This window comes from Bemisia tabaci, chromosome 5, assembly GCF_918797505.1.
Source record: "Bemisia tabaci chromosome 5, PGI_BMITA_v3".
Taxonomy (NCBI): Eukaryota; Metazoa; Arthropoda; class Insecta; order Hemiptera; family Aleyrodidae; genus Bemisia; species Bemisia tabaci.
In genome coordinates this window covers 28,864,038-28,891,265 of record NC_092797.1, presented here as the reverse complement: position 1 = coordinate 28,891,265, position 27,228 = coordinate 28,864,038, and the positions used below count along the sequence as shown (strand labels likewise).

Sequence of the window (27,228 nt, the reverse complement as noted above, 5' to 3'; positions counted from 1 at the left end):
TATGGGGAATTTTTAGCGCTCTATATTCATTTTTTGTGTTTTCAAGGACGTACGTCTTCGAAAAATGACGTCACAAGCGTTCCCGAATTTGAAAATTGCGAAAACTTTCTTGGTAAATGATATCTCGAAAAACGAATTATGGCACTTGAATGAGCGTGAAAAATCAAGGGGCACAGATTATGCACAAAATTTTCCAGAAATGCATTTCAACGCAAAAGAGCTTTGACAAATTTTAAGATTTTCGAAGTTCCTTGCTGAGTAGGCAATTTTTGCTGCAAGGACTGTAAGAAAAGCCTATAGAGCAAGGGGTTTCGAAAATTCCGAAGCTATCGATACGGCTGTTGACCCTTCCTTTCCCTCACACTTTTTCCAGGCTTAGGACTGGCCCGAGCATCATCTTACGAAAATCGCGGTTAGGCGGCGATATTTTTGATATCAAATATCCACCGAAAAAGCATACTTGGAGGCTTATCGAAAACATGGTTTCAAAGTGCGTTAGTTTCGTAGCACGAGTCATGACAAATCATGCCGCCCCGAGCATTCACACGTAATCACTAAGCATGAAATGTTACACTAATTTAAATTGTTACACACACAACAACCGCAATTATTGTTGTTTGTTCAAACTCACAGGGTCCTTCTGAGTAGATATCAGCTGCGCGAAACGTAATCGAAAAAGAAGCGTTTCCGTTAGAAAAATTATTTCCTCGTTGTAGATAGCAAATAATTTAGGTAGGCGTAAAGAATAGAGAATTTTCCGGGATTTCCGCGGTGACATGATGTTTTTTTGTGTGTTCGGACTCCGAGGATGCTCGTGAGTAGATTTCAGCCCCCAAACCGAATGGACGTACAACAGTTTTCCATTGGAAGAATAATTTCCTCGTTGTAGTTAGCGATTTCCCGGCGACTTAAAAATATGGAATTTTCTGAAATTATCCGCGGTGACATGATGGTTTTTTCATGTGTTTGGACTCCAAGGATGCCCGTGAGTAGATTTCAGCCCCCAAACCAAATGGACGTACAACAGTGTTCCCTTGGGAAAATTATTTCCTTTTGTAGTTAGCGATTTCCCGGCGGCGGGAAAAATAAATAATTTTCCGAGGTGACATGTGGTTTTCCTCGTTGAAGATAACAAATAATTTAGGTAAGCGTAAAAGAGAGAATTTTCCGGGATTTTCCGTGGTAAAATGATGGTTTTGTAATTTTTTCGGACTCCGGGGATGCTCCAGAGTTGATTTCAGTCCCCAAATCGCATGGACATACAACAGTTTACCTTCGGATAAATCATTTTCTCCTTGTTGTTAGTGATTTTAGGGCGACCTAAAAAATGAAGAATTTTCCAAGATTTTTCGCGGTGACATGATGTTTTTAAAAGGTTTTCGGACTCCGAGGATGCTCCTGAGTAGATTTCAGCAACGAAAACGGATGAGCATACAATAATTTTCCCTTCGAAAAATTATTTCCTTTTGCAGTTAGTGATTTCCCGGCGGGAGGAAAAATAAATAATTTTCCGAGGTGACATGTGGTTTTTATTGTTAATTCGCACTCCGGGAATACTCCCGAGTACATTTCAGTCCGAATTAGGTGGCAAAAAATTTGCACTTCTGAAAGAGAGAAAAAAACGGGGCTTTTTAATGCGAAAAAGTAGCCCAACCTCACGCTACATATTATCTCTGGATTCGACCCCAAAGCTCAGAAAAAGCTCTGCAAGTTACGGCGATGAGCAGAGGAGTTTGTTAGGAGAGTTACACTGAGAGTGGACGCATGTATCAAGACAAACTCTCTGTGCAAAGATATATACGAAACACATCTTAACATGGTTGCCACTCTGTTATGGACCGACTCGATTCGTATATGGATGATGGGGACATTTGGCAGCATTGCTGGAGATTTCCCCAATAGATTTCCTCTAAAATTTCAAAGAATGATGCTTTGGGTACATACTGAATATAAAATGTGTCAAATCGGATGAGCAAATAAAAATGATCGAACGTCAGCCTGCTCCGGATTAACGCGACTCGCGAAATATGGATGATCGTAATGTTTGGCGATATCGCTCGAGATTTCACCCTTGAATTTCCTCTATAATTTCCTAGGATGGCCCTGGGGTTCCATACTTAACATAAAATGTGTCAAATCGGATGAACAAATGAAATGGATGTAAGGGCTGAGCCTGCTCCGAATTTACGCGGCTCTCCTCGTTTGGATGTTGAGGCAACTCGGCAACATTTCTCGAGATTACCCCCCTGGATTTCCTCGAAACTTTCCGAGGACGGTCCGAGGAGGCCATAGGGACTTCATATAAAATGAGTCAAATGGGATGAACAAATGAAATCGATGAAACGACAGAGCCTGCTCCAAATTTACGCGACTCCACTCGTATGAATGATGGATGTGGCAACATTGCTCGAGATTTTTCCCTTGAATTTTCTTGAAATTTTCCCAACATGGTTCTGGGAGGCTATAAATGATATAAAATGAGTCAAATCGGACGAACAAATGAAATTGATGAAATGACAAGGCTTGCTCCGAATTTACACGGCTTGACAGGAATGAATGACGGATGTGGCAACATTGCATAAATTTCCCCCTTGAAATTTCTTGAAATTTTCAGAGGATGGTCTTTCGAAGCCATTCTTACTATAAAATGTGTCTGACAAGATGAACAAATGAAATGGATGAAACGACGGAGCCTGCTCCGAATTTACGCGGCTCTACTCGTATGGATGTTGAGGCAACTCGGCAACATTGCTCGAGATTTCCTGCATGGATTTTCTCGAAATATTCCCAACATGGTCCTGGGAGGTCATAGTCAGTGTAAAATGAGTGAAATCGGATGAACAAATGAATTGGTTGAAACGACAGAGCCTGCTCCGAATTTACACGACTTGACTCGTATGGATGACGAACGTGGCAACATTGCATGAATTTTTCCCCTTGGAATTTCTTGAAATTTTCCGAGGATGGTCTTTTGAGGCTATACTTACTATAAAATGTGTCAAAATGGATGAACAAATGAATTGGTTGAAACGACCGAGCCTGCTCCGAATTTACGCGAATTGATTCGTATTAATGACGGACGTGGCAACATTGCATGAATTTTTCCCCTTGAAATTTTTTGAAATTTTCCGAGGATGGTCTTTTGAGGCTATACTTACTATAATATGTGTCAAAATGGATGAACAAATGAAATGGATGAAACGACAGAGCCTGCTTCGAATTTACGCGGCTCTCCTCCTATGGATGTAGAGACAACTCGGCAACATTGCTCGAGCTATTCCCCTTGGATTTTCTCGAAATTTTCCGAGGATGGTCTTTAGGGGAAATTCTTACTATAAAATTTGTCAAAAGGGATGAACAAATGAAATCGATGAAACGACGGAGCCTGCTCCGAGTTTACGCGGCTCTACTCGTATGGATGTTGAGGCAAATCGGCAACATTGCTCAAGATTCCCTCCTTGGAATTTCTCGAAATTTTCCCAACATGGTCCTGGGAGGCTCTACTTACTATAAAATGAGTCAAATCGGATGAACAAATGAAGTTGATGAAAGGACAGAGCCTGTTCCAAATTTACGCGACTCTACTCGTATGAATGATGGATATGGCAACATTGCTCGAGATTTGCCCCTTGGATTTTCCTGAAATTTTCCGAGGATGGTCCTGGGAGGTCTTAGTCAGTATAAAATGAGTGAAATCGGATGAACAAATGAATTGGTTAAAACGACAGAGCCTGCTCCGAATTTACGCGACTTGATGCGTATTAATGACGGACGTGGCAACATTGCATGAATTTTTCCCCTTGGAATTTCTTGAAATTTTCCGAGGATGGTCTTTTGAGGCTAAACTTACTATAAAATGTGTCAAAATGGATGAACAAATGAAATGGATGAAACGAAAGAACCTGTTTCGAATTTACGCGGCTCTCCTCCTATGGATGTAGAGGCAACTCGGCAACATTGCTCGAGATTACCCCCTTGGAATTTCTTGAAATTTTCCGAATATGGTCTTTTGAGGCTATACTTACTATAAAATGTGTCAAAATGGATGAACAAATGAATTGGTTGAAACGACAGAGCCTGCTCCGAATTTACGCGACTTGATTCGTATTAATGACGGACGTGGCAACATTGCATGAATTTTTCCCCTTGGAATTTCTTGAAATTTTCCGAGGATTGTCTTTTGAGGCTAAACTTACTATAAAATGTGTCAAAAGGGATGAACAAATGAAATCGATGAAACGACGGAGCCTGCTCCGAATTTACGCGGCTCTGTACTCGTATGGATGTTGAGGCAAATCGGCAACATTGCTCAAGATTTCCTCCTTGGAATTTCTCGAAATTTTCCCAACATGGTCCTGGGAGGCTATCCTTACTATAAAATGAGTCAAATCGGATGAACAAATGAAGTTGATGAAAGGACAGAGCCTGTTCCAAATTTACGCGACTCTACTCGTATGAATGATGGATATGGCAACATTGCTCGAGATTTTCTCCTTGGATTTTCCTGAAATTTTCGAGGATGGTCCTGGGAAGCCATTAATGATATAAAATGAGTCGAATTGGACGAACAAATGAAATTGATGAAATGACAAGGCTTGCTCCGAATTTGCGCGGCTTGACAGGAATGAATGACGGATGTGGCAACATTGCATAAATTTCCCCCTTGAAATTTCTTGAAATTTTCAGAGGATCGTCTTTTGAAGCCATTCTTACTATAAAATGTGTCTGACAAGATGAACAACTGAAATGGATGAAACTACGGAGCCTGCTCCGAATTTACGCGGCTCTACTCGTATTGATGATGGATGTGGCAACATTGCATGAATTTTTCCCCTTGGAATTTCTCTCGGTTGAAACGACAGAGCCTGCTCCGAATTTACGCGACTCGATTCGCGTCAATGATCAATTAATCAATCAATCAATCAATCAATCAATCTATCAATGGTTATTAAAGTAGGTAGAGAAACTGACGAAGCATCAACTCCACCGTCCCTTCGCTCCCTCCCCCTCCCCTCACTTCTTCACCCCTCCCCTCCCCTCTTCACCCCTCCCCTCTTCCTCCCCTCCCATCTTCCTCCCCTCCCCTCTTCCTCCCTCCCCTCTTCCTTCCCTCCCCTCTTCCTTCCCTCCCCTCTTCCTCCCCTCCCTTCTCCCTCCCCTTCCCTGCCACTCCCCTCCCTTCCCCTCCCCCTCCCTCCTTCATCCGCCCCTACAGCCTACCTTCCCCCTCCCCTCCCCCTCCCCTCCCCCCCACCCCCTCCCCCTCCCCCATCCCATCCCCTCCCCCCCTCCTTCATCCGCCTCTGTAGCCTACCTTCTCCCCCTCCCCCTCTCTCCTCCAACCGCCCCTTTAGCCTATCTCCCCCCTCCCCTCCCTCCTTCCTTTCCCTCCCCCTCCCTAACACTCCCCCGCTTTTCCCTAATGCATTATGTACCTTTCCCTGGCCATCATCTGATCGCGACGGGCCTCTCCTCGGGCTATCCTTTCTGCCAATCGGATGTCATTAATACGAAAGACTCCAAAAGGGTTTAATAAACCGTGAAAATCGATCCCGGAACGATTTCCGCTGTTTTAAGATGGTCCCGGATCTTTTCCGGATCTTTTAGAATAGTACCTGTTCCGAAAACATCGGACATCAACTTTGTAGGTAACTATGTAGCTCACTTCAGTTAAGTACAGAGACAAGTACACAATCTTGAAGTGAAATCTCAATCCTCAATCATTCTCAATTAAATTGAGTAAATGAGTCTGAATTTTTGTGTTTTAAAGGTCTTTTTCGTGGGTTTAATTCTTGCCGATTTACATATTTCGTAATAGTTAGTATTATAAATTAAGTGGGTTAAATTTTCAATCAGGGTCGAAAACTTTTCCTGATGGCTTTCGTGCGAATTAAAAGGCGACGGGATGAAAACCCTGCGGAAGCTCTTCTCATCGCTACTAAAAGACTAAAGACTTCAAAAGAAGAAGACAAAGCGTCAATTTTTGAATTCACGGCCACCCTAGACTGTGATGTATGTATCTGATAGTGTTCACTTGTTCTGATAAATTCCCCCGTTTGGTTGGAGGCATTTACTATTCCTATAAGGCACTGTTTTTGCACCAGCCGCTGTTTAAAGTTCTGATAATTTCTCTCATAAATGAAGGTAGTGCAGCGTCAAAGAGTCAAAGGGATTGGGATCCCCCATTTTAGGACTTGAGTGCGGGTCGGGTCTGTCAGGTGTGTGTAAACAATGATTATTAAAGTGCACCGCACGGATATATAAAACACCTAAATCACTCTAGATCTTCAGCATCCAACTTGTCAGTGGCTGTTTGTGCTAGGCACTAAGGCCAAGCCCTCATACGGGCGAATCTTATAAACAATAAACAATAAACAGGATGACCCCAGCATGTTTCGGTACATTGTCATCAGCAACCCAGTCGCAGTCTTATTGTGGGTTCCGCAAGCCTCTTCTTTTCACCGTACAAGCAGTTTCTTACTCTCTATCACTTGATCATCTTTACAGAAACGTTCTGAGTTTTAATTCCAGTCAGCCTGTCCTGGAAATTATCGAAACTTCTGTTGCAGATTGTGCAAAGACAGTGGCTTGAAGAAAGCTGGCGCATTGAAGACTATTAATCAGCACTCTAAGACAAATTTAATGCAATTAAAAAATTACACAAAGAACAGGGCATGCATTCCCATGAAGAGTGTGGCCTTTCAAGGAGATAGTTTAGTTACTTGCCTCAGAAAAAATTGTGACATAATAGACCACCGGACTTGGTAAAAATTTAAGTATTCTACCGTATTTCTCCTCCTCAAAATTTTACCAAGACCACGATCTAAGCAATGAAAATTGCTGAAATTAACTCTTAATCATCAAGTATAGTATCGTTTTCATGTAGCACTGGTCATGAAACTTTGTATTTCCTAATCACATGTAAAACCACGGTTCCTTTACCGCCCTGTGTTGTTCATAGTAAGTATGAAAAATATGCAACAGCTGAGTGGAAGTGTCAAGATTGAGGTTGTAATATTTTCATGCAGCAGAGATTGATATGATATGCTCTAGTGTGTGCTTTATCTCAAACAGGTAGAGGGTTTCTTTTTTTAATGGGTAGAATGTTTGAATTTATGCTTCAAAAAACGTCAACATTGTGGTGAGGAGTTACTTTTAATAATTTTATGAAGAAAATAGTGTTCTATGTTAAATTTTGACAAGATAATGTGTATCATAATGCTTAAATTTGCACCATGTCTAGCGGTCCATTCTAGAGTTGAAAACGTTCTTATGGAGGATTGGAAGCGCGCATTTTACAACTTGGGCTATCACCATCATTTCAAAAATAATTTATATCAGAGTCGAAATTTGGTAGGAGTTTTTGTTTTTACTAATTTGTAAATCTGGCTTTCCTGCAGGAAGAAGAGGTCATATCTTATTTGAACAAAGCTCGCAAATTAGAGTCTGTCAAATCGAGTTTCAAGAAGAGAAGTAAACCCAACGTAACTGAGGATTTTATCAAAGAACATGAAACGAAAGTAAAAGACAACAGACTTCAGGTGAGTTGCCCTTTTCTTTCGTAAGAAAGAACAAATTTTATGAAGTACTCCTGGATTGAAGATCACGGGTAATTACCCAAATATTTATTGAGTTAAAAGTCTTCACCTTGGTATTTACATGGGCAAACCGTCAGAGTGTGATTGCCAAACTCCACACTCTGCAGTCTTGCAGACTTAGTAAACTTGTGATTAAACAGATATTTAAACTTGCGACATCGCATATTTCCTGTCGTCGGCACACTGATCAGCGTTATTATTTTAAAACTTTGATTTTTCCTTTCTCTACAAAAGTTATTCGATGCACATGAGCTGAAATTCGATTTTTAATTCTTAGTTTTGCAAGCATGGTGATAACCACTTTTTAGTCGTCGAAAGAGCCACTATGACTAGTCATTCAACTAATCATCTCAGAATTGAATTTTTTCTGCATGTTTATCTATTGGCAAATCGAAAGTTCTGTGCAAATTTTTACCTCATGAGATCCAAAGCTCTCCGAAGTAATATATTTTAAGGCTCAGAGAAGGAAAAGAGCTCAGGCTCAAAAAAACTCAGTTTTGGAGTTACTAAATGAGGAGAGTGGCTCAGCTGTAAATAATTAAAAATTAAAGTCTTTAGATAAAAAGTTGAGGAAATCACCTTGGAAGTATACAGATTTTAAGGAAAATAGTGTTCGGGGCTCCAATCACACCTTTGAAGTGTTTAGTCTTCGGAAAGAGCTAGAAATTTGAGAAATTTTATCGAAAAAATTGCACAGCTTAGTCAAACCATGAAAACTGACCACTGCAGATGGCCATGTCCCCAATCCTAACCCATCTTGATGCCTTAAAAGAACAGCCTATTGTCATGGTCATTCTTAGCCCTGATGTTAGATTTCAAAGTGTTCTTTAAAACCTATTAAGTATATCTAGGGGTTAAACCTGGAACCTCAGTGCTCAGAGTGAACTACCTTGACCACAACACCACCTAAGCTGACTTTTTTATGGCATATGAACATTGCTTAAATGGTACATCTCATTGCAGAAATCGAATTCCATTCATTTCTATCAGTTCTTTGTATAAGATCTTACAAATATCTTGTAACCTCATATGGATAATGCTCAGATGCTTTAAGAATTTCTGATTTCAATTTTTTCTCAGAAATTCTGAATTTGTTGTTAGTTTCAGTTTTTACCCTATTAATTATAAATTAATCATCCCTTTTTTGATGATTATTATGTTTTAGGTTATCAATTGTTTTCGAGCTTTACAGGATAATAAGAACGAGAAACCTGTAACAGTGGTAGATGTTGTATCAGACTCATCTAAAGAGGTAAACATCTTTAATACTTTCATCTTTACCCTTTATACGATGTTGAGGTTTTTTCTTTTTTTTCTCTTTCTTTTCTTAAGAAAATAATTTTTTAACCCTGACCTCTGTTTCAGCATTATTAATGCTAATCAGATTTCACAATGTGATACTTTTTGAAAATTCATTTGATGAATAATGGATTCGGACCCTGATAATTAATTTTTTATTTTTGTTTTAATTTTATTCGTTGAATTTAGGTTTTTTATGTGACGTTTTGCTATTAATTTTTTTACCTAACATCTCTTCCTTTGTAAACTGAGCAGAATGAAAATTAAGCTCCAAAGATTATAATTATGTAATGAAAAAATCCAAAGTTAATTCATTTTTAATACATAAGGTACTTTCAAAAGCGGAATTTTTTTTTGTGTGTCAAGATGCCTGTGGATTATATAATTTTCAAAAACTGGTACCATTTTTCATATACCCTCTGGAGTTTTCCTCCTCAGCTGATAGTGAACTTGGTCATGAAAATTGTCTGAAGATGGCCAAATCTAAAAATCCTTAGGTACTTCTCATTATCTTGAAGCAGCTTAGCACAGCACGAAGCTAGTGCAGACGTACAATGAGCCTTGATATTTTTTTAAAGATCAATGTATAAACCTGTATTAGATCATCAGGAAGTAAGTGGGCATAGTAAATGTACGAATTCACGTTAAACTCGGATAATTTTTGCAACTTTCACCCACAATTCCTGCGCTCTGGGTTACACCATCAAAATTTACATTTCTTACCCCCTATCCACACTCTCTACTTTCATCTTTCCAAAATGTATACATATCAATGGCCAAAGTGCGAAACCACGTATCTTAGTTTGCGACGTTGCAGACTGCCTGTCATACTTTATTTTCATTGGAAATCTAGTCAACTTAATTTCTCATAAACTTTGTTGATTTTTCTTTTCTACCAACCGAATATTTTGTAGAAATTTCAAGCTACAGGTATAGTTGACTTGCTCCTCTTCAAAAAAGAAAAAAATGGGAGCAGAGATTTTGAAACACTGCAATGGAGATACGTGGTTTTGCTTTTAAACCAAAATCAGATTTATGTAAATGTGCATCTCATGACAGGTGTATGTTAGATATATTGTGAAGTTATTGAGCCATTACTGGATTTTTGCCCGGATACAGTACAGAACTCATGAATAGAAAACATCATTGCCCTTTCCTCTATCTACCATCTTTTATTATTTGTTAAGCAAAGCTCACAAAACGAATGATACTTATTTCTAGCACCCACTGTCTCATACAAAGCTATGTCATTCCAAAGTTGAATTTGAAAGTGTTCACTTTTTTCTGGTGTATTAAATTAGTAACTGTTTTGCTTTGTTTTTTCAGACTGAAAACACTAATTATGTGTATGATATTTATCAACAAACGAACAATGAAGATGTTGATGATATGCTAATGGAACGAATGTACAGTGTTTTTGCAATAGACTTATGTGGAGAGAATGATGATGAGGATGGCTCGGAGGAATTTTTCGACTGTTCTGATGACTCAAATGACGAGAATAACTGGCGAAACGACTACCCAGATGAGGAATCAACTTCATCTGAAGCCAGTAGTGATGGTTATAAAGAAGATCATAGTATTAATGAAGAGGATATGGTTCGAGCCATGAATAACATGGATTTTTACGACTTATCATCAGATGATGAAGAAGAAAAAGAATCTGCTTCTGATTATTGTGATACAACCTCTGATCATTCAGATTTATCGCTGGAAGAATTTGACGATCCAGTTGGTTCTGATGACTTTTAATTTTGATTAATCTAAGATCAGAATTCCATTGTACATATTGATAAGCCCTCCTAAGCCATGTTAAATTGTGTTCTCACAGTTCATTAGATAGCTATTTTTTTCTTCTTTTTTTTTCAAGTAAATTTAAGAGAAATATAAAATCCCTCATAAGAGGAAGAGGTACAAATGCTTTCGGACTTCTTCACAGACCAGTGAGGTATTCCTCCGAAAAAGAAGGACAGAACCAGGCAGAATGCCATCACAGGTTTCTTTATCACTTAACATCATAAGGTGCGATAATGGGTCACTAAACCATGAACGAATTTTGACTTGCGAATATAGTTTTCCGAAGGAAAATGACGCATAGAACATGATGCGCACATTAAAAACGCGAACAAGTAACTCAATAACCGAGAAATGCGCAGTTCAAATCGCTCAACTTATACGCAAATTTAAAATGCCCAGGTTTCGCGCCGCACCGAATGATGTCATCCGGCACCAATCAGAAGCGGGCACGGGTTTCCACGACGTCAGTCAAATGTCTATCTACTGTGTGTATATGAGAACAATACTAAAGTCGAAATTATGTCTTTTGCATTCAAAACTCGAATCTTATTCATATGTTAGCTGTAATAAATAAGCAACAATTCCACATTGAAATACGTTTTATTTTAACAAACATCAGTGGAAAATGAGAGGAGACTGCGATATGACTACCGCAGTACATCAACACCGTCAGTTTCCCGCCATTCGGGTGCGTTTGAAATTTCTTGCAGTTTTTAGATTTTTCAAAAGCGGTTTTCTCCGCGATTTCGGCTCCATAAAAGTGCGGAAAAATCACCACGTTATCTACTGACATAGTACTTTCAGAATATTCAATAAAATAAACAAGGTTTAGTGACCCATTTTTGAAATTAAATTGCGAAATCATCATCAATTTTAGGACAATAATTCATCATTCACCGTCGCAGTCTACTACTATCATTTGCTTTTCTCAGTTTAGTCTACACTGCGTGGGCTCTTATCTGTTCCTTCATGGGGAATAGAATGTGAAAGCTCTAAAACAGAATATTGTTTTAATTTCTCAAAAAGTGCACCAGTTTCAGTTTCCCTCCCCTCCATATCTCTCACCGGTTTCTGTATGATTCTCCAACATTCTCCGCTCGAGTATTTTACTGATCCATGGCAGCAGTTTCACAACAACTTGATAAGCAAAAATGTTCAAATTGTCAGTAAAATATTGTAAATGACTCATACTGATCAAAGAAAGCTAACAAATGAGGTTTTCTTAGTACTTCAGTTTCATTAATTATTCATTAAAAGATTCCTTAAAATGCATTTGGTCAAAAACCCAGAGATTATCACTCATGCTCTCTTTAAATTCTGCAAACAGCTAAAAGTACGAGGGGCCAAGTCAAGATTGTACTAGAGGTAAGGGATGAGTGTGGACCCTTTTACTGCTATGCAAAGGAAAAACGCTGTATGAACATTCGAGAGTTGCCATATTTCCTCCGATAAAATGTTTATTACATGGGGAGTCATGAATATTTTTTTTAAAAATTTTCTGATAGTTAATACCTGATAGCGAACAAAATGGGGGTGGGGGGTTATCACAGGCTTCCCTGATTATTTTTATTTTATTTAGAGGAAATTTGGCAACATCTGAAGGCTCATACGGCGTTCTTCTTCAGCATGGCAGTTTACCCTCATCAGCTCTCCATCAAGGATGTGCAGGATAATCAGGACCCTTATACGCATTCAGGATCATCGTAAATGTAGTGAAATTCTTTAGTTACCATTTTGTTTGATAACACCATTCACAATCATTAGCAAGCATGACACATTCTGCTATCTGAATCAAGAATTCTGTTGCTCTATTCTAAATTTTCATTTTCCTTGCCGACAAAATGTCAACAAGAAAACCAAAGCATGCCGATTCCAAAATTTTCAGGAAGACTGCTTCATATTTTTTTGTACTCAATGAATAGAAGATAAAGCCTGAAGTTGATCAGGTTTCTTTGCAATGGGGTATTTTGCTTGGAAAAGGAAAGTATGATTTGGATCAGATTTACAGCTTTTTTTGCGGATGACAGCATTCACTGTGAGTTACCAACGTTACTCAGCACCCCTCTGCCTCATCTAAAGTCACCTCTTATTTGGAATCTCACCTGCAAATTAGTTCTGCTCAGAGATAAACATGAATATTATGTTCGTTGTATGACAGTTAAAAATTATCCATTTGAAAATTTTTAATCTGAAAACCTTAATATAGACCTCTTCTAAGAAAGGAGTCTCCCTCGAACTTTACCTAAACCAAAGTTTGTTTTCTTTCTTTCTTTGCCTTTAAAAAAGTCAGTTTGATCTGTTTTAGAATAATTAAACAATTTAAATGGGCCTGTTGCAAACTTCAGCTAGAGGGAAAAGAAAAGTTGTTTCTCATTGAATACGGCTCAAAAATCACAATGAACGCTTTAGGAAAGTCTGAAATACACTTCTAACTTCACAATCTGCATGATGAGGAATATGCATTTTTTAAGCTTCCCGCTTCAAAAACGATACTACAACGCAGGTGAAAATTTCGCAAAAGGAGTCGCTCCATCTAACCCTTGCTCACATCACAAGGATGCTTTGCAGTACTCAACATGGCTGACGCTTCAGCACGCAAATCATGAGGAAGCACCATGGATCCTTTGTATCAACGCAAGGAAAATGTAAATATAAATATGCTAATTGATCAATTCCCGTCTCAACAAGTGTGTTTTGGCGGGTTGGCATCGACCATGTTGAATATCGTGTGGCAACTTAGCGCACAAGGGTTGGAGGGAATGACTCCTCTCATGAAATGTTCACCTGTGCCATGGTATCGTTTTTGAAACGGCTTAAAAAACGCACGTTTCTTATTCAGATTGTGAAGTTAGGAGTGTATTTCTGACTTTCCTATTGCGTTCATAGCGATTTTAAGCCATTTTCTGTAAGACACTACTCTCCTCTTTGCTCCAGCTGATGTTCACAACAGGCCCATTCAATTCATAGAAATCCTCTTGTAAGACCAGGCATTCATCAACACATGAAATATGGTCAAACTAGCTTTATTTCACACTGTTAAATATTTTCTTTCAAGTATGTAGTGTAATCATTCTTTCTTTAGAATTATGTACTATTCATTTTTACATTGTTTTCATTTTAAATTACTAGTTTTTAAATATTAATTTGTCTTCAGCTGTAACCAATAAAAAGTATAAAATTTTTAAATGTTACTAAATGAAATTCAGGTTCGTTCGTTTTTTTGCTTCTCTATCTTCCTCTCACATGAAAATTTGAACATCTTCATTACAGGTTAAATTTTTCTGACTGGATTCCTTGGTGAATTCATGGCTCTTCTAAGTATGTTGTCATTGGTATGCATGAAACAAAATGAGTTGCCATTACGTTCACTGTTTCAGTCACTACAATGACGTATTAAAAATTTGAAACTTTAAAAAGGATCCTACACAGAAAACCAAGGTATTCACCATTGACTAATTTTCGTTATTCCTTGATAACATGTTCTTCACGACCTCCTGAGCATGATGAGCTTTTCAAATTGAAGTCCCTAAGCCAAAATCAAGGAGAGCAGACTGAAAAGTGAATGTTTCGGTATATCCTTCTTGTGCTTTCTTGTGGTACATGGCACTGCTCTTTATCCAATACGCTTAGCCATTTATTCTAACCCGACCAACACGAAGAAAAATGGGCATCTGCCTTATTTTTCAGCAAACATGCAGCAAGGAACGAGGAGCTATCCTTCCTTGCCAACATTATTGTTAGAAAAAGTATATGAAACTGCTCTAAGGTTGCTTTTTTGCCCCACTTATCTCAAAATTAACGCAGAGAGAGCAAGTCTCAAAAGCATCTACCAAGAGCAAATTCAGACCCGTTTCCCATGTACCTCTTTTATTATTTTAATTTATTTATTTGTTATTTCTCATTGATTTTTTAATTTCAAATCGTAATTTTCAAACACAGATTTTAAGCTTAATTTTAATGATTGCAGGGGAAAGCATTCCACTGGAAACAACAAAAGCCATCATTTCACCACTTAAAAAACATCACTACTTTATTTAGACAAGAATACTGATTACGAACTAGCACAAAGATAAAATAAAAAAATTACTGACACTTCTTAATTGATACAGGAATTTATAATCGTTGGGTTTACGTCAGTCATATTCATAATCAGCACTCGCAATAGTAAAATATATCAAACTTGATGTACCTAGTTTCAAACCAGCTGTCACTTTAGATCATACAAGTCACCAGTTTCTCTGGATTAAAAAAAAGATAGGTGTCAAAGATGACATAATAATACATATATTCACCCTCTTCATATCTAAAGAGTGCATACACTTCTGCTCCGGGAAACCTGTCTATCAGTCAGCTTAACCACAATCCATTTCAATAAAGACTATTCCTCATTCACGAAAGATCTCACTTGGACCCAACAGTCATAAAAGTTCCTTCATTCTTTCTGTTTTAAAAACAGTAATAAATGTACTTAATAATAAGTGTGAACATTAATCATAAAATGTGATAAAATAAACTGCATCTTTCTTAAGAAAGGCTGTTGAAAAGGTGAGAAATCTTAGAAAGTTTTGTGAGAATCAGCTTCAAGGAAGATACTTTAATAGCCTCCTCCATTCCGGAAACCACCTGAAAAACATAAGCAGTGATAAGCAAGTGCTCTAGAGCTATTAAGATGTAATCCTAGTAAACGGGTCACTAAACTATGAACAAATTTTGACTTGCGAATATAGTTTTCTGAAGGAAAATTACGCGTAGAACACAATGCGCACATTAAAAACGCGAACAAGTAACTCAATAACCGAGAAATGCGCAGTTCAAATCGCTCAACTTATACGCATATTTAAAACGCCCCGGTTTCGCGCCACGCCGAATGATGTCATCCAGCACCAATCAGAAGCGGGCACGGGTTTCCACGACTTCCGTCAAATGTCTATCTACTCTTTGTATATGAAAACAATACTAAAGTCGAAATTATATCTTTTGAATTCAAGACTTGAATCTCATTCATATGTTAGCTGTAATAAACGAGCAACAATTTCATGTTGAAACATGTTTTATTTTAACAAACATCAGAGGAAAATGAGAGAAGATTGTGATATGACTACCGCAGTGCGTCAACACCGTCAGTTTCCAGCCATTTGGGTGCGTTTGAAATGTCTTGCAGTTTTTAGATTTTTCAAAAGCGGGTTTCTCCGCGATTTCGGCTCCATAAAAATGCTGAAAAATCACCACGTTATCTACTCACATTGTACTTTCAGAATATTCAATAAGATAAACAAGGTTTAGTGACCCACTCAGTGGGGAATTTATAAAAACTATCTAGGTTTCGAGGTGAAAAACACTAGGAGACATGGCCCAAACTGTAAGTAACAAGGTGGAAAAGGAGAAGGAAGAAAAAAAATGGGACACCTAATGCAGCTTCGTTTCAAAAAATACAAAAGTAGATGAGAGATGTTTGGACTAGGTTGTGCAAAGGCACCTACTTTGAGTGAGAGTTTGAAAGAGGACCCATCTGTTAAGGGGATGAAAAGAACTTGAAAGTTCGAGTTTTGAGAAGTAAGATCTAATTTAAAATTTTAAAGTAGAACAATGGACTTTGTTTAAATGCATTTATTTGCCTGTTCATGACGATTTCAATAAAGCTGGAGGAAATCGAGAGGAAAATGTAAGCAAATGATCAAGATAAGATGCACACAGATAATTTTCCCTAAATAATTTTTCAAGACCGCAAATGAAGAATAATTTTAAAATTTGAGTGTGTTTACATTCTTGTTTTTGGTAGAATGAAAAAACGTCGGGTATTCTAGTAAATAGAGTCCAATTGTGATATTGCTAGGATATTTTTGGCAAAAGAATACCTCAGTTCTACGCATAGTAGATTATATAAAAACTATGAATTGTTACCTCTGCTGCCCCAGCCGCCGCCACCTCGACCACGTCCACGACCTCCATAACCACCATATCCACCTCCATAACCTCCTCGTCGGAATCCTCCACCGAATCCTCTGCCACCTCCACCAAATCCACTGCCACCTCCGCCAAATCCACTGCCACCTTCTCCTTCAGATTTCATCATTTTCTGTGCAGGGCCACCATCTCCTAGATGCGCTCCATCTCTTTGCTGATGCCTGAATGGTTGGAAACTGCAATCATAAAAAAATCAATGAAAGCCATCATTACGGTTTAGTTCGGAGAAATTTTTCCTCACAAATAGTTGCTCACTACAGTTCTGTTGAGAAAGACAATGAGCAACTCCGTGTCTCTGTAAAATCATGTTAAAATACGAAATAATGTTTGCTTGGTCATGGATGGAAAAACACATGTTGAGCTTGAGCAACATTTTGGAGGCTCATTCTTTTAAAATAATGTGAACAAATGAAAATGTAAGTGGCAGAACAATATACAGATTCCCGGATTGATTTTATCAGATGTGTCAACTAGTTGAACGATTAAAAGGCTAATTTCACTCAGTTAATTTGTTTAATATGAACTATGATACTGTATTGTCACTGAGACAATGATGCAAGTCACTGAAAAGCTTTGGTCAATATGATTTAATTGATGAATATTTGATGTTATGTTGAATGAGTTTAAAGGAGAATGTGAAACACGTAATTTAGTTACCCTGTGAGTCCTGCTTGGTCAATTCCAAAACTGCCTGCATCAACTTTGCACAGATTGCGCACTAAACTGAGGACTTTCTCATCCAATGGTCCGACTTCTGCAAAAGACTCAGGTTCTTTGGATGCTCGTACAACTAAACTTTCAATGGCTGGTCGAAGAGCAACAAGTGCTGCAGCAATCTCTGGATTGATATTTAGGTTGATCCTGTACATGGAAAGAGTAAAATAAAATTAGAGATATTTTTACAGAAATTCATGACTTACCAATTTTCAGAGCATTAAATCTTGTTATTCTTACTGATAAGGATGATCATTGATGATATCAGACTACATACATTCAAGCTGAGTCTTGGTTATTCTTGCACTACCAACAGAGTGGAACAGTGCACTGCATTAGCGTCTGAAGCACTGAAATTTTTTTGGCTGAAACTTTTTGATCATGAACTGATTTTTTTAACTGATTTGGGATTTAGCAAATAATTTTTGCAAGCACGCTTTTTCATCTCTTTCAATAGTTGAAGATAAGAAAAAAATTGGAGTCCCTGTGGACAAAAATTTGAGATGAAAGAGTGAGATTCTCAGAAATATAAAATGTAGAATCCAAACTGACTTAAATTTTTGATCAAAAAGTACTCAAGAGTTTAGTGGTCTTATGGATCCCCTCATCCCATAAAATATGATACCATTTGATTCAAGATCTAATAAATGGAGGCCTTACAGTAATATTTGACCAAACTATGCTAAAATTATTAAACAAGAAAAAATAGAGGGAAGTTGAAATAATCAGCAAAGTAGCTCACCAGTTATCCAGGCGAATTGTGTTTTCAATATATTCTACTTTTCGAGACCCGAACAGGAGTAAATGAATGGGTGTTACCATTGATGTTTGTTTGCAGGAGACACATTTGGTGCGAATCTGAAAATATTAAAATTTAAAACTTGAGGAGAAACCAAAAACCTTTTACTATTTTTCTAGAACAACCTAGTTTAAAAATCGAGCCTGCCATGCTCAAGACAGAAAATTATCAGATCAAAATACAATTTTTTGCTCTATGCACAAAAAAGAACTATAGTGCTCATCATTCTACGGGACGTTTGAGAGAGTATTCCCTCAAAATTTTAAAATACCATTTTTCGACCCAAGCTAACCAAAGTTAATCTTACGAACCGAAAGAGTCGAAAACAAACGAAACTAACGGAAAAAAAACCGAGGTAACAAACTGTGAGCTAATTAAATGAGAAAACAGAGAAGAATCGGAAAATTAAAAAACTCAAACTCACAAAATAAAATTAAAAAGCCGACGCGTTTCGGGACACCTCGGTCCCTTCTTCAAGGCTAAATTCCGACTGCCTGTTGTTGTTTACATCCTGCTTGGTGTGGAATCTATCAGTGCTGCCAATCACTTTGAGCAAACAGTTTTCCAGGCATTCCAAATCTAAATTTACCAACTTGTCTCTCTTTTTGTGCATTTCCATAGCTTCCAAGATGTTCAGCTTCCTTCTATCGTTGCATCCAATTAACAGTTTCCCTTCCTCTTCGAACCGATGTCCTGTCTCAAGATTATGCAAAGCTACTGCTGACTTGTCAATTTCTCTGTTCTTAATACATCTTTGATGTTCTTTTATTCTTACTTTCATCTTCCTTCTTGTCTGCCCAATGTATTGCTTGTCACAGTCTTTACATTTCAAACTGTAGATGCCAGCCCTGTCTTCTTCTCTAACTTGGTCCTTAAGATCACCATGGAACACTGATTTCAAATTGTGCCTATTAACTGGAACTGCTTTTAGGTGGTACTTCAGAAACACTTTTTTAAACTTTGAAAAATGGTTTGGATGGTAGCAGATCTTCACAAAGGCGCCTTCATCCTCTCTTATACTTTTAAGCGTGGTCACTTCCTGAACCCTTTTGCGAAATTCTTTTTTACGAATTAAATTCCTTACAGTTTCAACTTGAAAACCATTTTTCACTGCAATTTCCAAAATTCTCTGCTCTTCTTTACTACGATCCATAGGCGACAAAGGAACACTGAGCATCCGGTGGATCAAACTATTGAAAATGCTCAATTTTTGGCTAGGAGGGTTGTAAGAGTCGTTACTAATGTAAATGTCAGTATGCGTTCCTTTTCTGAAAATGTCAAAATTTAACATTCCCTTCTGCCTATGTACCATTAAATCGAGAAAGGAAAGTTTCTCGTTATTCTCAACCTCGTAGGTGAACTTAACCGACTTTTCTTGCAAGTTTAAGAACTTCAAGGCGTCATCTAAAGAGCCGTATGCAAAAACGACATTTTTCGCCCCCCCACTAAAACTTATTCAAACTTCGTCTATCAGTTACTAATACTGGAGCGCTTCTTTCCCCAAATTTTCAGACCCCCAAAAAATTTTGGGGGGGCGCTAGGGGGGGTGGAAGTCAAAACCTGGGACCCTCGATATCTTTCGAACGAAACAAGATATTGAGGCCCGGTTTGGACGAAAAATCGTCTAAAATTGCATACTTTAAGATTCTAAAGGTCAAAATCCCAAAATTAAATTTTTAACTTAACTTATGTGCTTTTTTTCAGTTTTTGAGGAAAAACAATTTCTTTTAAACGGATTAAACTGAAATTTCACATTTTTTGATTTGAACCAAAACCAGTTTTTTAAATTGTTCGTCTTTTTCCGCATCCAACGAGTGGTCGTATAAGCTGGGGAACCAAACGGTTCCGGAGTTATGATCGATTGAAGTTTCCGCTCAACGCGCGCCGACCGATTTTTGCGCGCAAAAAAGTCGGATTTGACTGTTATTAAATCAGATTTAATGTTCAAACTGAGCAAAATGCATTATTAGGGACTCTTGAGGGTCGCTGAGTCCAGAAATTACAGATACTTCCAAAAAATTCACGTTTTTAAAATTGCAGCTCCGTAGCGCTATTTTAGAGGCCCACTGAGCGCCAACCGGCCGCTCAGTGGTCCTGTACGGAGCTGTAATTTTAAAAACGTGAATTTTTTGGAAGTATCTGTAATTTCTGGACTCAGCGACCCTCAAGAGTCCCTAATAATGCATTTTGCTCAGTTTGAACATTAAATCTGATTTAATAACAGTCAAATCCGACTTTTTTGCGCGCAAAAATCGGTCGGCGCGCGTTGAGCGGAAACTTCAATCGATCATAACTCCGGAACCGTTTGGTTTCCCAGCTTATACGACCACTCGTTGGATGCGGAAAAAGACGAACAATTTAAAAAACTGGTTTTGGTTCAAATCAAAAAATGTGAAATTTCAGTTTAATCCGTTTAAAAGAAATTGTTTTTCCTCAAAAACTGAAAAAAAGCACATAAGTTAAGTTAAAAATTTAATTTTGGGATTTTGACCTTTAGAATCTTAAAGTATGCAATTTTAGACGATTTTTCGTCCAAACCGGGCCTCAATATCTTGTTTCGTTCGAAAGATATCGAGGGTCCCAGGTTTTGACTTCCACCCCCCCTAGCGCCCCCCCAAAATTTTTTGGGGGTCTGAAAATTTGGGGAAAGAAGCGCTCCAGTATTAGTAACTGATAGACGAAGTTTGAATAAGTTTTAGTGGGGGGGCGAAAAATGTCGTTTTTGCATACGGCTCTTTCTTCTCTTCAATATACTAAAAACATCATCCACAAACCTTCTCCACACATTGAAAAGCCAATTGAAACCATTTTTAATCTTTCTTTCCAAGTCACTCATGAAAAGTTCTGCAAGGAAGGGGGATAGAGGGTTGCCCATCGTTAGACCGTCTTCTTGTTTATAAATTTTACCATTGAACTGGAAAAACCGGTTTTCGGTGCAAATTTCTGTTAGATTTACAAGATTGTTGACAATTTTTTCATCTAGCTCTTTTTCTAGCAACCATTTCTTTAAAATATCCAGGGTTTTCCTTATCGGTACACTTGGAAAGAGTGACTCAACATCAAAAGAAACCATTACCTGATCTTCACTTATTTTTGTGTCTTGAACTTCATTGATGAATTGGTTGCTGTTCTTGACCGACATACTATTAATAGGTCCTAGCTGCAGGAAACTTTTATTTAACCACTTTGCGAGGCTGTAAGTTGGTGAATCAATGTTACTAACAATGGGTCTCATCTTTTCCCCTTGTTTGTGGGTTTTAGGTAAGGTGTAAAGTTTAGGTGTCACCGGATTAGAAGCTTTCAATCTTGCTTTAGTTTTGTCATCCATCACTGTGACGGCTTTCAAGGCGTTGCTCACTTTCTTTGCTATGTCGTTAGTAGGATCCTTGATTACTTGAACAAAGTCACCATCATCTAACATTCTCTGTGTTCTATTGACATAATCATTTTTGTTCATTACCACTACTTGATTTCCCTTATCAGCTTTCATGACTACCAAATTTCTTGATTTTAGCTGCTTAACTACTTTAAAATACTCTATTTCTTTCTTTTTAAGATCAGATCGTTCTTCTTTGATCAAATTCAAAAGAGGGAGACAATCTCTCTTGAAAGCTTCTTTTTCTTCTTTGGGAAGTAGAGACGAAGCAAGATCAACATCTACTACATAATCTTCCACTTTCTTACTAAATGTGTGGCAAGTTTTTAAGCCTCTACTTAACACCCTTTCCTCCATTTTGGATAATGGACAATCTGACAAGTTTATAAAATTATTCTCTCTTTTCTTTTTAGACTCAGGACCTTTGAGACACCAAAGCTTCTTCTTCAAAGTATCTTTTTTCTTATGAAATTCAACATGGATAAGATCGTACAGTTTCTTCTCAAGACTTTGCCATAACCATCCATCAAGTTTATTCGATAGTTTAACATGCAGATTATAGGCTTCTAACTCCAAACAAGCTCTTTTTTGGTAAAACTTTGAGATATTAAATTGCAAGACTTTCCTCCTTACCGCTTTCTGGAAACTTCCAATCTGTTCTAGAACTTTGTTGAGTTTGTTTAAGAATTTTGGAGAGACATCTTTTTGTAGGCACAAATTTAAGAAATGGATATCAGCCGATAGATTCTTAATCTTCATCTTGTAGCTAAAATACTTGTCAATCTCGGGTAAGTGCAATCTTAAACCCTCGTCATCACGTAAAATTTGAAAAATGTTCGGAATTTCCATCACTTAACCTCGAAATAACTTGAAGCTAAAACGTACGAACCGAAAGAGTCGAAAACAAACGAAACTAACGGAAAAAAAAAATGGTAATGGTAATGGTAAAAAATGGTCAATGGTAAAATTTATAAACAAGAAGACGGTCTAACGATGGGCAACCCTCTATCCCCCTTCCTTGCAGAACTTTTCATGAGTGACTTGGAAAGAAAGATTAAAAATGGTTTCAATTGGCTTTTCAATGTGTGGAGAAGGTTTGTGGATGATGTTTTTAGTATATTGAAGAGAAGAAATTTAGATGACGCCTTGAAGTTCTTAAACTTGCAAGAAAAGTCGGTTAAGTTCACCTACGAGGTTGAGAATAACGAGAAACTTTCCTTTCTCGATTTAATGGTACATAGGCAGAAGGGAATGTTAAATTTTGACATTTTCAGAAAAGGAACGCATACTGACATTTACATTAGTAACGACTCTTACAACCCTCCTAGCCAAAAATTGAGCATTTTCAATAGTTTGATCCACCGGATGCTCAGTGTTCCTTTGTCGCCTATGGATCGTAGTAAAGAAGAGCAGAGAATTTTGGAAATTGCAGTGAAAAATGGTTTTCAAGTTGAAACTGTAAGGAATTTAATTCGTAAAAAAGAATTTCGCAAAAGGGTTCAGGAAGTGACCACTCTTAAAAGTATAAGAGAGGATGAAGGCGCCTTTGTGAAGATCTGCTACCATCCAAACCATTTTTCAAAGTTTAAAAAAGTGTTTCTGAAGTATCACCTAAAAGCAGTTCCAGTTAATAGGCACAATTTGAAATCAGTGTTCCATGGTGATCTTAAGGACCAAGTTAGAGAAGAAGACAGGGCTGGCATCTACAGTTTGAAATGTAAAGACTGTGACAAGCAATACATTGGGCAGACAAGAAGGAAGATGAAAGTAAGAATAAAAGAACATCAAAGATGTATTAAGAACAGAGAAATTGACAAGTCAGCAGTAGCTTTGCATAATCTTGAGACAGGACATCGGTTCGAAGAGGAAGGGAAACTGTTAATTGGATGCAACGATAGAAGGAAGCTGAACATCTTGGAAGCTATGGAAATGCACAAAAAGAGAGACAAGTTGGTAAATTTAGATTTGGAATGCCTGGAAAACTGTTTGCTCAAAGTGATTGGCAGCACTGATAGATTCCACACCAAGCAGGATGTAAACAACAACAGGCAGTCGGAATTTAGCCTTGAAGAAGGGACCGAGGTGTCCCAAAACGCGTCGGCTTTTTAATTTTATTTTGTGAGTTTGAGTTTTTTAATTTTCCGATTCTTCTCTGTTTTCTCAAAGTTAATCTTGTACAAATTTTCCCCTAGAGGACAAAGTAAACAGTTTGCGTGAACAGTTACACATTTAAATGGCTACCCAAATTTGGTGCGTTTTTGAGTGAGCTTTTCTGCCGGTTGCTGGTATCAAAAAAATTTAGGTAAAAAACACGAAGATTAGTTTGTTCTCTTGATACTTTCAAATGACCCAATTAAAAAAAAAAAGACTCAACAGGCACATCCATATTACTGTGACTGCTGAGCGGTAATGACAACTTCATGAGCCCCAAAGAATTCAGTTTTCAGAAAACAGTTTGTGGCTATCTTCTCTGTCATTACGTGAAATACTTAAGAGCATAAATTCTTTGTAACTTACCTTTTCCTCAAAGATGAAAAAGGGTGATGGGAACTTGATGTCTTGTTTGCTGAAGTTGACAGACGTTTTGTGCATCAGGGCATCCTTTGATTCAGTTGTCAGTACTTTTCTTTTTTCTTTGTGGAAACATACATTGGGGTAGAGTCCAACACAAAGGAGGGCGATTAACATGTCAAGTTTCGGATCTGCGCCAGAAACATCATAATGATCTGGAAGGAATGATTCTTCTGGGAATCCAATGTTGATCATCAAGTCTCGTAACTGATTCTGAACAATGAAAACAGGGCATTATTCTTTATTTGCCGACATGCAACTGGCTCCTAGTGTTTGTGATAATTACTTGAAGGAAAAAGGATTGTTGGCACTACTCATTTTAAGCAGATTTTGAAACAGCAAATCCTTGGTTACTCGAATTACTTATTTATTATGCCCTGGTGCTCACTTACCTAGGTTTAGAAGCGTTAGCGTTAGGTTTTGAAGCATTCATACAATTATAAAAAATTTTCAAGGAAGGGGGGAGATGTTGTTGCAGGCCGAAGATGTCTCCACTCTGAGTTTTCAGTGAGTTTATGCACTTTTAAAAAATGGATATTTGCAAATGATCGCATATTATGTACATTGAATGGTAGATGATACTGTAAGTCAAGTCTCTACAAAAGCTGTCCTGTTTTTTCATTGCATAAGAATGAAAAATATCTGAGGCTAACCGGTGGAAAAGGTATTCTTCCCAGAATTTGCGTTAAATTTTTTTACCAAGTTTGAATGTTTAATGAGCTCGTTTAAGGAAAAAGAAAAAACCTAGGTCATCCAACAAGATCATACTTGGAGCAAGGCGATCAGTGTTAAGCGGTAGCATGACATAACAGCGCCTCTATTACACCAGCATTTCATCAAAAACATTTGATGAAATCAAAACTGAAAGTAGGAGAAATGGTTGTTTTTGACTACTAAAAATTGAATTTTTTCGAAAATTGAAGAGTGATGGAAGAAACTGAGGTCATGCCTGGATTTAGCAGCAAAAAATATGAGAGTGGCTCCATTCACTTAATCAAATAATTCATGATCAGATGCAAATCACAGGGATTAACTGTGCATGGTACACAACTGTACAGGTAGATTAGAGGATTAAGTTATTGGATGAGGAAAACTTTGTCATCAGACAAGCAAAGAAAATGATTCACTTGGCATGTGATACATGTTGACCTGTGTATTTTAAGCTCTTAAATTTGAAAATGATCCTTGTCTCTGTCTGCTATACACCAATATCCAGGAAAAATTATTAATCCTTGAAAACATCTGTCCGTTTAGGCAGATTTTTTCATGGGATTGGTGGTTGTAGGGAAAAAAAAGGATCATTTTCAGACTTAGGACTAAACACAGTACTGGATTTTTTTTTTTTAAAATCCAAGTGTTTTGAATTTTTTTTTTGGCAGACCTGTGTTATCCAGATCTTACAGTTCTGATCTGTAGATGTTACAAGAGATGAAAATATACCTTAGCTTCAGACATTATTCGCAAACTGGGTAGAGAGAGCTGCTTGCGTTCACAAAAACCTTCTTCTGCAGTTGGTCCATGACGGTTACGTACGTTGTCCCACTGTTGGAATGCATTTAATCTGGCCACATGATCAGAGTATCGATTTCCTGCCATATTTCTTTGTTGGAATGATAAATATCGCTCTAGAAGATGAAAGATCCAATGAAACATTACAACAAGTTATTGATGCTCACCTATCACATTACTGTTTCACCATACAATAAATAGGAGATACATGTTGGAGTGCCAAAATTTCAGAAAGGTTCTACACAGAATTTCTAGACGTTTTGAAGGTGAAACCATTTTTCCTCCCTCCTTCTTGTCTTTTGTTCTCAAACTCTTAGTGCTTTGCTTGATTGCTAATAATTTCTCTCCAAGTGAGAGACTCTATCTCCATCAAAAACAGATTTTTAACATCAGAGTTTTCTTTCAGTAGACGAAGAGGCTCAGTGACAGAATGAAGAAGATACAATGAGGATATAAGTGATACTTACCGACTTCAAAAATGTCTAACATATTGGAGGAACTAGCAGCTATTGTCGTTGCTGCATCACCAATGAAGAAAATGGATCCCAAGATTAACATTTTCCCAAGACGAGGGTCTAATGGTAGCTTAGCTAGGATTCGACCAAGTGGCGTGAGCTCATCATTCTTATCCAAACATTTCATTTCTTGAAAAAAACAACAACAAAAAACAATAAATTAGAGAGGACTATACATTATGAAATTTACTTACAGGTGTCAGTACAGCAGTTGGTGCTACTTCCTCCTTTAAACTTAGATTCTATTGGAAAACAGTTTTAAAGCCAGGTTTTCCTCAGACAGATGTGGCGGCTTTCCTATTTGAAACCACAAACAGCTTTTGATGCAACAAAGCTGTGCTGTTTTGAGGCTTGGCCAACCATGATTAACATGTTCAACGCAATCAAATGGCAACTGGCAGCATGCCAAGCAAATATGGCGGAAAACGTGGCTGAAGGGGTACTTCCACGGAAAGTCGTGAAATAGTCTTACGCCAGGGCAAATTGTTCCTATATTGCTGTGCAAGATTCTTCAACACCTTGGGAGATGTAATTGCATGAAAAACAGACAGCTTTTACATTATAAACAAACACCATGCGGTAGCTATTTAAGTGCATACAGCAACAATACCTATGTATAATGATTATGCAATATTTAGATGTATTAAATACCTCTTAACAGGACTTCAGCTTCAATCACAGCATCGATTGGTGGGGGCTCAATAGCCTTGGAGAGGAAATGTCCAATACCGCCGAGTCGCAGCAGTTTAATTGACAGAGCAAGTTCGTGAAGTGGAGTCCTGAACATTTCAGGAGTCATGTGGTTGGGCAAATTTTCATAACGAGCCTGAAGTAAAATATGAACATATTAAAGTAAGAAAACGCTCACATTTATAAGCAATAGCAACATTGTTAATACTACAGTCATAAAGCCTGTAAGTTATGTGGCCTGTAAAGATCTTAAAATATATTTTTGCAAGGTGGTAGAGGCCCAAGCTACCAGCACCTGTCAACTTTTCCATATTTTGAAAAAACCAGAGTTCGGCCGAAGTAGACTGTCCACTTCCCTGGATACAGATACCCGATTTTTTGTTCACAGCCGGACAC

The 27,228-nt window shown here is 37.8% G+C and overlaps 2 protein-coding genes across 4 annotated transcripts in view; one reads left to right on the top strand and one right to left on the bottom strand.

Annotated features, from left to right (window-relative positions):
- The first annotated feature begins 5,673 nt into the window (after nt 1-5,673).
- Nucleotides 5,674-13,895, top strand: fs(2)ltoPP43 (female sterile (2) ltoPP43). The gene is made up of 4 exons (XM_019052711.2): nt 5,674-6,012; nt 7,401-7,541; nt 8,764-8,850; nt 10,224-13,895. The coding sequence occupies exons 1-4, from the start codon at nt 5,875-5,877 to the stop codon at nt 10,647-10,649; spliced, it is 792 nt and encodes a 263-aa protein (XP_018908256.1). The 5' UTR covers nt 5,674-5,874; the 3' UTR covers nt 10,650-13,895.
- An 802-nt stretch (nt 13,896-14,697) lies between these two features.
- Nucleotides 14,698-27,228, bottom strand: part of mle (dosage compensation regulator mle) — a 45,421-nt gene continuing 32,890 nt past the window's right edge. For all 3 annotated transcript variants that reach the window (XM_072300508.1, XM_072300509.1, XM_019052710.2), the window contains 8 exons: nt 26,794-26,968; nt 26,095-26,271; nt 25,559-25,743; nt 24,065-24,331; nt 18,115-18,230; nt 17,316-17,519; nt 16,596-16,834; nt 14,698-15,317 (listed from right to left, as the gene is read on the bottom strand). In XM_072300508.1, coding sequence (XP_072156609.1) covers nt 15,289-15,317; nt 16,596-16,834; nt 17,316-17,519; nt 18,115-18,230; nt 24,065-24,331; nt 25,559-25,743; nt 26,095-26,271; nt 26,794-26,968 — 1,392 coding nt within the window. In that variant the 3' untranslated portion in view covers nt 14,698-15,288. The remainder of the gene's footprint in view (nt 15,318-16,595; nt 16,835-17,315; nt 17,520-18,114; nt 18,231-24,064; nt 24,332-25,558; nt 25,744-26,094; nt 26,272-26,793; nt 26,969-27,228) is intronic.